Raw genomic sequence first — 13,571 nt, 5'->3', positions numbered from 1 at the left:
TTTTCGTGTTATTTTATTTTCTGTTTAGTGTATTAAAACTCTATTATTATGCTTTAATGCTGTAAAAATATCTCATTCATTTTTAAGATTAAAATATTTAAAAAAAAACTACTAGTATAACAACTAAAAAATGTAGTATTTTTGGTATAAAAATTTGAAACGAGGAAAGAACTATTGGAGGTATTAGCCATCCATTTTCAGAATTTGGTTGCTGAGGATTATTATTTGAATTGAAATGGATGGATAATTATTTGAATTGGAAATTATGCTAATTTTGGAATTTACAAATATAATCAAATATCTCTTAATGTAAAATTGGTTATATATAAAAAACTGAAAATAGTTCTTACGTGAAATTTTGAATTATTTTAATATTCATTTTTTCAATGGTTTTAAATATATGTTAAATTTCATCAGCGTGGAAACTACGCTTCACTTAGAGTATGAAGTAGACACATGCATGCTGCCACGTATTTAATTTTATTTTTTTGAATTGAAATTAACTTCTTTTTTTATAAAATCCAGCATTTTTTTTTTATAAAATTCAACACTGCTTTTTAACACCATTACATTTGAAGGATTAAATTATTATTTTTGAAAAAAAAATCAAAATACTTTAAGATTTCACGTAACAGTTCAATAATAAAACCATATCTAGCCCAAAATATAATTAAATTTTTGCTTTCAAACCATTGTTTGACTTTAAGCAATGAAACGCAGGTTTGGACAGTTGTGTTGATGAGTAAAGAACAAACACATATTTATTAGTTTTTATTAAACGTGAAAAACTAAGATTATATGGATCACAATACACTTTTATATATCACATTAATGAATACAATTAATTCTCATCATTAATTCCTTTCAAGATTATCTTTTAATTAATAAGATAAGAAAAAATATATAATTATATAATATCTTACAAAAATAATCCTACAATTCTTTTTTAAATGTATCTTATACTTAAAAACCGAAGATAATGTTATGTATATAGACTACATATTATTGCATACATAAAATAAAACACATTGAAAACTAGTTTTATACGAAAAGCATAATTTATAAAAGGAAAATATCAATTTTTCTCTTTAGAGACAATCGTTTAATTAAAAAAACACACGCCTATAATAAAACATACATAAATAAGGTGTAAACAGTTATAAGTCATAACAAAGCAACATAACCTTCCATCAACTTGTTATAACCTATGTTACCTTCAATTATATAATTTTTTATCCATTCACAGTAAAAACAACGTTTACGTTAATAAAAACAACGTTTATATTAAGAAAAACGAAAAAAAATAAAAAAAAAATCAAATATTAGACTTCTCCTTAATAACTTAAATATTAGTTGTTAATTTATTATTGAGAAAGTCGAATCTACAATTTCCCACAATTAATCTCTTTCTCAAACATTTGAAACCAATCTCATATTATAAATGTTAGTGCAAAATTTGAATCTACGACATCTTTTATCCTCTTCGACTGTTTACCTATCAAACAAGAGAATGCTCTAAAAATATAAAATAAAAGCCTAAATCATTGAAAAAAACATAATCAAATTACTTTACAAATAAATGAAGAATTATATAAAAGGTAAATAACTAAACCATTTAGATATTGATATATATAATTATTATGGTAAAAGGAAAAAAAGATTTCTATAATGTAATTTTTCATGGGTAAGAGTAAGGAAGCGTATCAGAAATATGGTTTAGTACGATGCAATGAATGGTTGATGAGACAAGCTCTGTTTTTCAAAAGGCATGTCGCCATAATAGGAAGATCTAACAATGAGGTGTTGGCATATTGGATAAAGCATGGTTTTTGAAGAATGTTGAGATAAACTTGTAAATATTATTTTACCTTTGTCATTCACTAATTTCTTCAATATGATATAGAAAAGAAAAAAAGAAAAAAAGAAAAAATGAAAGCACAAGCAGAAAAAAACAAGGTTTGCCTCTTGGGTAGATGATAAAGCAGTAGCACACAAACACAAGCAGCCACATTATTGCTTACTTTGTTGGAAACTGGGAATTCTCCACATTGTTCTACTATGATGAAACTAGTTCTCATATTCAAAATTCACATCACATTATGGATTTACCCAATAAAACAAAGAAGAAAGAAAAGTTATGTCATGACATTGGTGTATGCAATTTGAACCTAACATGCTTCTACATTGTGTGACACTCAGGGCACTGATGAAGGGCGGGAGTCATCACCGGTGTAAGAGGTACGAAATGCAAGGGACACTGATAAGGAGCGGTTCCCGACAGGCTTCCAATAGAAGGGACACATAGATGAATCAAACATATACCGGAATGAGAGAGATCTAGAGACTGTATAGGTATGGAACTATACAATTGAAGGATAGCTTAAAGGAATTGATTCGGCTACTCATATCACCAAAATGCATTTATTTTTCGATAGCCTAATCCATAAAAACTTCATGGTTAAGCGTGTCTGCGAGTGAGAACAAAGCACGTTGAAAAGCCTAAACCTAAGCTGAGACACTTAGAAATTCTTGCATTTATTTCAGCGGTTTGGAAACCACTAAATGAATGGACTTGCATTTATTTCACAACAATTTACTTGTAAATGGATTTGAAAACCCTTTTATGATTAAGAAAAAATAATTAATTAAGTTTATACTTGAACTTTGAATCTTTATTAAATTTCTTTGTATATTAAATATTTATAATTTTTATATTTTTTAATTGAGTTCTTATAATTTAACTCATCTGTTAATTAAGTGGTGTGACTACTGTCTTGGGTTATTTTGTTTATGTAAATACGAGATTTTGTGATTAATATAATGTTTTAAAATAATAAGTAATTTTAATTGAAAATATATTGAAAACGAGAGTTTTATGTTCTCCGTGTTAGCATAAACTATTAAGGAAATTTCTTCATTATCATTTTAATAATATTGAATTTGTTGTTTAATATGTTTTTTTAATAAAAATAATAAAAATTATTCGTTTTATATTAACAACATAACTTCATATTTTTCATCACATTAGTAAGTATATAAGATAATTGGGACAAAACAAATAGCCATATGTAATTAGTGAAAAAAATTAAATGTCAAAATATAAATTTTTTAAATAATTTAACATATCAAATAAATTTAATATGATTTGAGTTAAAAATGTTTAAATTATAAAAAATTTAAAACTTAATTATTTTATTTTTGTTTTTTATATTTTCTGTTTTTACAAGAACGAAAACATATAATAAAAACTTTACAAGAATTTTTCCCCCTCATTTTTTAGTGTTCTAATATGAAATATTTCCAAGCTTATGTATAATCTCAAATAGAGAGAAGATGTGTTCGTAAAAGACACTCTGATACTCAAATGAAAAGTGTGGGTCAAATAACAATAAATGCTATAATAATGAATATGTTATTAATTACCTCGTGAATAATGTCATTTATATTAGAGTTTATGTGTTATTACATAGTTGAGCCTTGACCACATAGATGATTATCTTAATTAACTTGTTTAATGTTATGTTAATACGTTTTAACTCTTAACCTCTTCTGATTACAATTTATTCTTGCTAACCTTAAGTGTCATATCCATGTTGACATGATGTGGTGTTGTCGAGGAGATGTTGGTCATCCGCAATACAATTTGCGATAATATCATATGGTGGTAAGAAAGAAAGGAAAACAATTTTCACTAGTGCAGAAAAGGCTTTTTACGTCCGATATTTTGGCCTTATGACGTCCGGCGTACGCCAGACGTCTATGCGGTAGACGTCCCTCAGACGTCCGTCCTGCCACGACGGACGTTTATACGAACGTCCGCTCTTCCTGAGGACGGACGTCTATGTGAACGTCCGCTCTGCCTGAGGATGGACGTTTATATAAACGTCCGCTGCATCAGGACGGACGTTTATAGAAACGTCCGTGGCCTGAGGACGGACGTTTATATAAACGTCCGCTGCATCAGGACGGACGTCCACATAAACGTCCGCTGCTGTCTGAAGACGGACGTCATCCTCGCTGAGTTATTTTGGTGTAGCGCTGGGGGTGGGACGTCCGTATGTGCACAGACGGACGTCTATAGACGTCCGACTGTACACTAACAGACGTCTAGTGGGCGTTTTTTTTTTAAAAATTTGTTTGTTTTCTCAATAGAACCACACCTGAAAAACAGAAAAATGTCCCAGAACAATTCTCCAATAACATAAATATGCGTTTTATATAAACAAAATTCTACTTAATGTTCAATCCACTACCAAACTATTAACATAAAAATAAAACTAAAACCAAACAATGTTCAATCAAGAAGAAATATAACTATTCCTAACTCCATCTTTGTAAAAGATAAGCGGTCCACTCCTGCCTTATCTGGTTAATTGTGTCCTCTGCAATAGGCGATGTAGTCTTGAAGCGCTGCAAAATTCAACAAAGATTCATTATTGTTTCATATATAGTTGAAGATGATTTTAATTTGTAATGTATTGAAGGTATACATCATTACCTCATTCCAGTCATCTGTAATGACAGCTCGAATGATGGTCTTAATCCAACACATCACATAGAAGCCACATTCCCATGAATCTACCTGCTGGTTACACTAAAATAACAAACTAAATAGTTAAAAATTTAGATCATTCAATAACATAAATGAATTAGAAACTATAAATGACTTACAACCTTTGGATACAAAATTTGAACCAATTGACCACGAGATTTACCAATAACTCTGTACAGATTGAAAACACAAAGTATAATTAATATGACTATTTTATCATAAAAGTTGAAGGTTAACATCAAATTGAAGTCATTTTTTGGAGAAACACTTACCCTTGAAGCATGGTTCTCAAGTCATTTTTCATCTTCCTGTGCAACGAACAAAACCATATAATTTTACATTGTTTGGGAATGATAACCATCAGCTGCCAGTGAGACCTATCACGAAGGACAAATAGTTATTCAACTAATTAAGGAAACTATAATAATAAACTGACCACATATAAAAACACGTACCCGTCAATGTATGGCACAAGGTATATGTCTCTTTTGGACTCATCCATCCATGTTTGCAAATAATGTTGTCTGTTTTGAAGTGTGTTACCAGACGGTTGAATGGTCTGAGGTTCAACAAATCCGTACATGGAAGACCGACCTTGGTCTACAACGATTGTGTCCATGTACCTAAAACAACAAAGTTAAGTCGTTAGAAACTATATAAGAATGTAAATAAAAGTAATATCAAAGACCAAATTGACTAACTTACATGCACCACAACTGAATGATGGAAATATTCAACATCCTGTCTCCCTCAATCACCTCCAATGCATCAGAAAATGTGATATAAACTGGCACATGTGGGGGAAGACCAAATACCCTCAAATCCCAGTATAGTTGTAATGATGCTTTCTTCAATCTGGGTAATTTTGTCACTAACTTTGATATAGGATCATCCTCTGCTTCAGCCATGTCATCATCTTCATGTATGATTGTATCATGAATTGGCTGCTTCTGAGGACGTGTGAACTGAAGATAAGAATTTACGTCAAAGCTTTATAAACAATTATGTGAAGACAATTAACATAGAAATACTAAGGAAAAAGACATTATACCTGTGGAGTCGCGATGTGGGACATGATCAATGCTCTAGGCCAGGCAATAAATGTTCCTATGGCCTCCCCCACAAAGTTAATTTCTGGAGTGGGTACAGGCACCTGAGCCTGGGGATCCCGAACCTCGTCAATGGTCACACGCACGTGCTGGGGTAATATGGCAACACCATGAATGGTCTCCCCTCCCTCAAGCACTCGTCCGACAGCCACAATGCGTGGGGGATCCCCATCAACCAACAGCTCATATTGACCGCTATACTCATTGGGTTCTACAGCAGAGCATGATCCTCTAGTGCTGACACGAGGTGCTGTGGGAGTTTCATCGGCCCCCATGTGGCCTTGCGTCATGGAATGCAGCTTTTCTTCAAGCGCTCTTTGTATTTGTTTTTGTTCTTGTAGCTGCTCCATGAATCGTTGCTCCATTGATCTCATGCTTTGGTTGAGTCTTTCCTCCCACTGAAGATCCATCTGCCTCAGTGTCTCCTGACTCATTGATTGGGGGGTTTTCTGTGTAGGGCCAAAATAGTCACGAAGACCAATCGCCCCTGGAACTCCACGTACACGTCCTGGGTGCTCGGGCCTTCCAATGGCCGTTGTCAGAATGTCGTCCCTACCTTGGCCAACAAATGTCCCCTGAGTCTGCTGCTCAACCAACTCATCCTGCACATAAAAAAACCAAGTTACTTAGAAGACATGCTGTGATAGATACACAATCAAATAACTGCTTATAATTTGAACTTACAATTCTCTGTGAGATCAAGGCAGCTGAGGAAGATGTCATGTTCCCATCAGATTTAGTCCGAGCAGCCTTCCACAGCTCGTACCTAGCAGGTGCAGGTGCTAGGTCAGGCGACTCAAGTACTGAACCGAAATTTCATCAATCTTATCCTTAAACTCCAGTTGTCATGGTATTGCAAATTATGAAAATTAATTTTCTCAAACTGTCCAATCGGACAATTCAAAATTTAACACAAACGATTAAAAGATTAATCGTTTGTCTTAAATTTCAAACGGGAACTAAGTGTCACTCAATGTATGGCAATAACTAATACACAATAACACATACATGCATACACAAAATTTAACAGTCAAAAACATCCATACACTAATACACATTTCGCATTAATCGTTTAACACAATAACATAACTAATACACATTATAGTAAAAAACGTCCATACACAAAATCCACATACATGCATACACAAAATTTTCAACCAACAAGCTAACCTGAAAAGTAGATTCCAAATGAGAAGGAGGGAAGTGGAGGAGTAAACGGCCTAACACGCAGTCCAAAAAGAGTCAAGGAAGTCGCCCAAGAACACGCAAGAATCTGCAAAAAAACGGACCCAAAACAATTTTTAATCGGTTCAAATCAAAGACATTTCATCACAGAGCAATGTAATCGGATTAAATGTAATTTTAAACGGTCCAAAAGTGAGAAAACCAACCTCGAATATCAATGGCGCAGCAGCAGAGTCGCGAACGGCGGGGAAGAAGACGAACAGTGAATGGTCTCGGTTCGCGCTTCCCATTTTAATGATCATAGACGTCCGTCCCACGTGGGCCGGACGTCTATAATATTATAGACGTCCGGCCCACCACTAATATGACGTTGTAATGAATTTAAAATTGAATTTCGCGGGGCTTTACACGTCCGTTCAGATGGCGCTGACGTCTATAATTTTATCAACGTCCGTCTCAAGACGGACGTCTATAATTCTGATGAAAACCTAAACGATTCAACTACCCATGTCAGTCCTCTGAACGTCCGTTCTGAGGGGCGCGGACGTCTAAAATATTATAGACGTCCGCGCCCCTCAGAACGGACGTTCCGAGGACTGACAGAGTGGCTGGGGTAATAATTACTTAAAGTCCACTAAACGTCCGTTCTGGGTGGCGCGGACGTCTATAATATTATAGCCGTCCGCGCCCCTCAAAACGGACGTCTATAATGTTATAAACGTCCAGCTCGACCCAGGACGGACGTTCAGAGATTGACAACGGCAGCCTTTAAAACGTCCGTCCCTGTGACGGACGTCTATAATGTTATAAACGTCCAGCTCGACCCAGGACGGACGTTCAGTGATTGCCAACGGCAGCCTTTAAAACGTCCGTCCCTGTGACGGACGTCTATAATGTTATAAACGTCCAGCTCGACCCAGGACGGACGTTCAGTGATTGCCAACGGCAGCCTTTAAAACGTCCGTCCCTGTGACGGACGTCTATAATGTTATAAACGTCCAGCTCGACCCAGGACGGACGTTCAGAGATTGACAACGGCAGCCTTTAAAACGTCCGTCCTTGTGACGGACGTCTATAATGTTATAAACGTCCGTCTCGACCTAGGACGGACGTCTATAGTTCCACTTATTTACTATTATGCCACCGGTCAATTATATACGTTGGGGATTCGTTGGACGGACGTCTATTCGGGGACGTGAAAAACCGTTTCTGCACTAGTGTTTGTATTAAGTTGTAAAATGATTTTATTACAAAGATAAGAAAAAAAGGTTAAATTTATACACATGAAGAAAATGCAAAAAAGAAAAGAAAAACTAAAATAACATAATGTGAATTGCAGAATCTAGGAAGCCAATACATGACATATACATGAGTGCATCCACGTAATATCGTTCCTTAAACTAATGGTAGTTGAAGGAGTGACCATTAGTTAATCATGTAAAGGAGCAAAGGAGGAGTCAGATATAGATTTTGTCAAGATATCAACGACTTGTGAAGTATGTAAGACCCAAGAAAATTTAATGTTTGAAAGTAATGTTGTAACATGACTTATGTTTTTTTAATAAGAAAAGCACATGTTGTTCACAAGTGTGATGATTGGTGAGAGCTCTTTCTTGGCTAGAAGGAAAGGGGTTTGAACCTATACTATGGTGGACCTAGGAGGGTTTTAATGAAGTTTCGTTTCGTCGGTTTTTTTAATGCACAAGATTATTTAGATAGGAATAAGGGTCATAATCTTTTTTTTTTACATATCTCAATAGGATGGGAGCGAGGGTCCAAATATATAGGATTATAAGGAGATTTTATAGGGATCTTTTAGGAGGAGTGAACGGACGAGAAAATGGAGGTTACATGTAGCTATATATGGATATGTGAGGAAAACCTAGGAGGAAAAAAGGAAAAGAGAAAAAAGTGTCGTGAGAGAGAGTTGTGGTGAAAAGAAAGGGTTGGTGTGTGAGCTATTCTGTGCAAGGAAAAAAGGGCTAGGAGAAATCATCTAGTGCTTTGGATTGTCCGTGAACGGAGCTAGGATAAACCAAGGTAAAGGGGAGGCTAGACTAGTTTAATTATGGAAATTTGAGAATGCTTATTCTATACTTACTTTGCTAATTTATTTTACTGCACAATTATGTAATTATTCACGTTTAGTAGTGATTTGGATGGACACCTAATTCTTCTATTGTTGGTGTGAAATTGGTGGTCATATGTTGGTTTGGTCGAATGTGAATGTTTTCTTGTGTATGTGAATTTTCCTTGTGCATGTATTACTTGATGTTGCATGAAGCATAACATATAATTGTGTTGGAATGTACACTGTGAGTGTAGGGGAAATAGCCAGGTCTTGTTTTCTTTTTCTTAGTTTAACACGATCTGGGTTCCTATATGCAAGAGGTTTGGTTTGTAATTTAGGTATATGATGATTGAGTATATTGTGATTGTTGTTTTTTATGCTGGAAATTGGGTGATTGACTACCTTAGTGGAGAATTAACTGTGTCTTGGTGAAGTATGCATCAGTTTTATGTGTACAAAAGTAAGATGTCTAGGCTACTCAATTTCAATGTTGTAGGCTTACCATTGCATGATCAAGTCACTATTTTATTGAAATACAATTTGATTTGATGGGTATAGATCCCAAACTGGTTGAAGTGTTATTGTCTTTGAAAATAAATATTTTCAAATAGGCCTAAATAATACATCCTTACTGATTTTTGTCCATGAATCTATGTAACTTGAAATAAGCTTAAGAGAAAAGAGATAAGACAAGATAATAACTCATATATAATATTTTTAATGTGGAAAGCCTACTCAAATATGAGAAGGAAAACCCATGAAACCAAGCTAGTATAAGAACTATACTATAAAAGTAGGATTACAAAAAAAATATTTCTTATCAAAAAGATAACACACAAACTCACCATTTGGATCACTTATAAGTATCTCACCAAGAAATGGTAAAAACTCTCTTTTCTCTCTCAAATCATATTCAACTCACTACTACTATTTAACTTACTAGTTGGATCACTCAACTATTCTTGTGCATTTCCAATTATCTCAAGACCATATTTATAGTGAAGGTTTGAGATTTATAGATCAAAAGGAATATTGAATATTAAATATTAGATGTCTTTCAAAAGTCAAGTAAATCATTCCAAGACATTGGAATAAACCATATATTAGTTTCAATGCATGGGAATTGCATCACTTAATTAAGTAGGGATGTATTTCCAATATTTACTACCAATATTTTTAGCTTTTAAACGAGAAAACAATAAAAAAAAATTTATTATTAGTATTTCTCTTAATAAACGCACAAATTTTAAAATAATTTTTCTCACATTAAATTTGAGAATATCTTGCCATCCAAACTACAAAATTTATAAAAGGCAAAGATATAATTGCATTTACTGTTTTTTTATAACTCCACTTACTCGCATAACATTATGACTTATGTGGCTATTCACTTGACATAGAAGATATACTCAGTTGACATGCAAGATATAATAAGGGTCCAAAATATTCTTTACATATTAATTTCTCATTGCAGTCATGTAATAGCATCGAATATGCTTTCATTAATAAGATATCTTCCAATGATATAAATTACTAAAAATATACATTTTACATCGATTTTTTGTTAGTATTTACAACGGTTTAAGAATTGATATTGATGTTAACGATGCAACAGGTTTAATATTATTTATATTGGTTATTAAAATGATATAAAATAGAAAAATATTATATTTCTTTTAACAAAAATCCGATATTTGTTACAAAACATATTACTTCAGTTCTTTATAAAAATTATATCACTTACTCTAACGAAAAGATACAATATGTTGTTTTTCTTTCAAATAACAACAATTGTATTACTATAATGAGAATAAAAACAATTTACAACAAAGTGTTACAACAAACACTACGTTAAAATCTTCAAATAATAACCAATTTTACTAATAAAAGATATATTTAAAAACTAATTTAAAGATTAATTTCTTAATTAGAAAATTTAGAGACTAGTTCATTTCGTAGTTAAAACTTTAATAGTTAATAGTGATCAATTTAAAAACCAACTAATAATAGAATCTATTTTAATTACTAATTTAGAGGTTAATTATAATTTTTTTATTCATAACAAAAACTATTTTAGTTTCTAATAATTTTTAGTTTAAAAATTGATGCATAAATTGGTCAACAAGAATTCAATATTCAATAACAAAACATTCCCAAATTTATAAGAAATTTATTTATCTATGTATTATTACATTCGATTTTTTAGGTTTAAACAGTGTCTGAATAGTTATGTCAAACTATCTTTAAACTTATAAGTGATATATAGACTTTAACAATCACGGTATATTTCTTTATTTGAAACATAATTTTAGTTCTTTCTAAAAATATATATAAAATAGTTAATTTTACAAAAAAAAATATTTACTTCTTTTCATGACAGAGTTATAAATTTATATTTAGATTTCATTTTTTTTTACTGAATTGCCCCTAGACCAATTATTTTTTTATTAGGAAATTTGTAATACATCTAGCTCAAGTATTTATATATAAAAATAAAGATTAATTAGTTTTTGTTATTAAAATTAATCATTATTTGTAAATTTTATTGTATGAAAGTGATGAAAAGTTTCAAAAAGATTTGGAGGAAAGAGACGCACACACGGAAAGTTAAACAAATACAAACACTGTAGAAGTACAAAATAAAGTGAAGCACGAAAATGTGAATTAAGGTTTTAATTGGATTTACATTAATTGTTTATAACAACCAATGTAAAATGTCAATGAAAATAAAATCACATCAATTGAAAGAAAAAGTCAATATAATATCTCAAACTTTACATAAATTATATCGATTACTTATTAACCGATGTTATGTCCACTTCACTAATTACTTAATATTATAATAAATTGGTTTATAATAGTTTGCTTAAATTAATTTTATTTGCAATAGTCATTTTGCACCTGTAAGAATCATATTATTTTATGATTTTTGGACCCATAAAAGATTGTCAACTTTTGAGATTTATTTCTATCAAATAAAATAATAGAATAGATAAACATTACAACTTTAAGTTTTAATTTGGCAAAAATAAACTTAAAAAACACTATATCAGAAAAAATAAACTTACATACTTATTGTCTTAAAATTTTATATCTCTATAAATTTTGGATTCTTTATATATATATATATATATAAGTTATTAAAATATACTTTTTAGGAGTTTCATATACTAAATTAGTTTCTGCATCAACACCAAAAACTCAATTGATGTACATTTAATGAAAGCTAGTATGAAATCATATTTTATTCTTAATACACTACTTGATAAAAATTATGAGGCAAGGTAGATACTTTATCTAATGGGTATGAGGATTTAAGGTACTTTAGAGTCTCATCACAACGTCAATCTCATTCATCCTTTAATGCATATATGAAAAAGTGTTTACAAAAAAAAAAAACTAACTTGGCACAACAGTTATAGGAAGATATAAAAGAAGAATGGGTGTAGATAAGACAAAAGCGGCAAGAGATGAGACAAGTGACAAACAATGATGGAAGCATTTGACAAGAAGCTAGAGTACTTACTTACTAGTCTTCAAAATCTTCCCACTATAGTATAGTTTGACCTTTCTCCTAGTGTCAAAGTCAGCACTAAATGAAGTTATTTAGTTATAGGTGAAATAGGGGGTGACATTGGCTTCGGTTGTCGATATGAGTTGATTATGTATCCCTCCCCCAATTGGTGACCCATGGGAAGTGCTTTTAAGGTTCCACCATATTATGTGGCCAATGTTTCTCGTCTCATTTGGTAAAGGTTATGATGGACATTATATGTTATGGTGATGTTATAATTCCTATATCGACATTGAAGGCTGGTATTGTATCGCAAGCATTGCAAACCTTCATTGCCTACCTGAAACATCTCATGAGAATGACACCACACAATCAATTGGCTTGTATCTCTACTAATATTGTTATATATGTAGCATATAGTATCCTAACTAATATTATGTTTATTTTGTGTGAAACAACATGAAACAGAGTTGCATGTGGCTAAAGATCTCAAGGATCCACTAGCTACCTTGACGGATGTTGTTGCAAGTAGAGTTGTCAAAACGGGTAACTCGGTTCGATCCGGCTCAGCTCATCACGGGTTGGTCACTGAGTGAGCCAACCCAACCCGACTCACTTATTAGCGAGCTGAAAAAATTCAAACTTGGTCCGACCCACCACAGGTTGGTGGGTTAAACGGGTTGGCTCACTGATTCACTTAATTATAAGTTTTTTTTTAAATACAAAAATTATAATTTTTTTAATTCAAATCTAAATAAATTTCACTCTAAAATGATGTTAAACTCCAAAAACAATTAAAAAAATCATACAATCCAAGTGTAATCCAAAAACAAGCACAAAAGGCAAACAAATAAGTTTTTAATATTGATAATTTTGTATCACTTGTCCATTTATAATATTAGAGTCTTGAATAGATAAATCTATAATATTTTTCTCTCTTAAAACATCTTTTTTTATCTCCATCTACAATATAATAAAAAAAACGCTAAATAATAATATTCAAACACAAAATAATAAATAATTAAATTAAATTAGGTGGATTGGTGAGCCAACCCGGCTCACCATGGGTTTAACACGGATGTGCCGTGTTCTAAGTGAGTTGGGTTGAAAACTAACCCGCATAAAAAAATTCAATTTTTT

The 13,571-nt window shown here is 32.2% G+C and overlaps 2 protein-coding genes across 2 annotated transcripts; both read right to left on the bottom strand.

The window, feature by feature from the left end:
* Positions 1 to 4,167: 4,167 nt before the first annotated feature.
* Positions 4,168 to 7,242, bottom strand: LOC128194698 (uncharacterized). The gene is made up of 6 exons (XM_052870319.1): positions 7,053 to 7,242; positions 6,832 to 6,934; positions 4,825 to 4,929; positions 4,675 to 4,723; positions 4,499 to 4,594; positions 4,168 to 4,410 (listed from the first exon to the last, which is right to left on the bottom strand). The coding sequence occupies exons 3-6, from the start codon at positions 4,911 to 4,913 to the stop codon at positions 4,321 to 4,323; spliced, it is 324 nt and encodes a 107-aa protein (XP_052726279.1). The 5' UTR covers positions 4,914 to 4,929; positions 6,832 to 6,934; positions 7,053 to 7,242; the 3' UTR covers positions 4,168 to 4,320.
* Positions 4,936 to 5,461, bottom strand: LOC128194697 (uncharacterized). Its single transcript, XM_052870318.1, has 2 exons — positions 5,258 to 5,461; positions 4,936 to 5,175 (listed from the first exon to the last, which is right to left on the bottom strand). Exons 1-2 carry the CDS (start codon positions 5,458 to 5,460, stop codon positions 4,971 to 4,973), a joined length of 408 nt encoding a protein of 135 aa, XP_052726278.1. The 5' UTR covers position 5,461; the 3' UTR covers positions 4,936 to 4,970.
* Positions 7,243 to 13,571: the final 6,329 nt, after the last annotated feature.

The sequence above is a fragment of the Vigna angularis genome, chromosome 11 (assembly GCF_016808095.1).
Source record: "Vigna angularis cultivar LongXiaoDou No.4 chromosome 11, ASM1680809v1, whole genome shotgun sequence".
NCBI classification, from domain to species: domain Eukaryota; kingdom Viridiplantae; phylum Streptophyta; class Magnoliopsida; order Fabales; family Fabaceae; genus Vigna; species Vigna angularis.
Note: the sequence above shows the minus strand (reverse complement) of the source record. Positions and strands in the feature narration are given on the sequence as shown.

Bases quoted from the DNA above. Each gene is read 5' to 3' on its own strand.
- LOC128194698 (XM_052870319.1), bottom strand. From the start codon at position 4,913: ATGGTTATCATTCCCAAACAATGTAAAATTATATGGTTTTGTTCGTTG. The intron at 4,595-4,674 runs GTTGTAAGTCAT...TTGTTATTTTAG, and splicing joins TTCAAATTTTGTATCCAAAG to TGTAACCAGCAGGTAGATTC. The intron at 4,411-4,498 runs GTAATGATGTAT...TGAATTTTGCAG, and splicing joins TTACAGATGACTGGAATGAG to CGCTTCAAGACTACATCGCC.
- LOC128194697 (XM_052870318.1), bottom strand. From the start codon at position 5,460: ATGGCTGAAGCAGAGGATGATCCTATATCAAAGTTAGTGACAAAATTA. The intron at 5,176-5,257 runs GTAAGTTAGTCA...TTGTTGTTTTAG, and splicing joins ATCATTCAGTTGTGGTGCAT to GTACATGGACACAATCGTTG.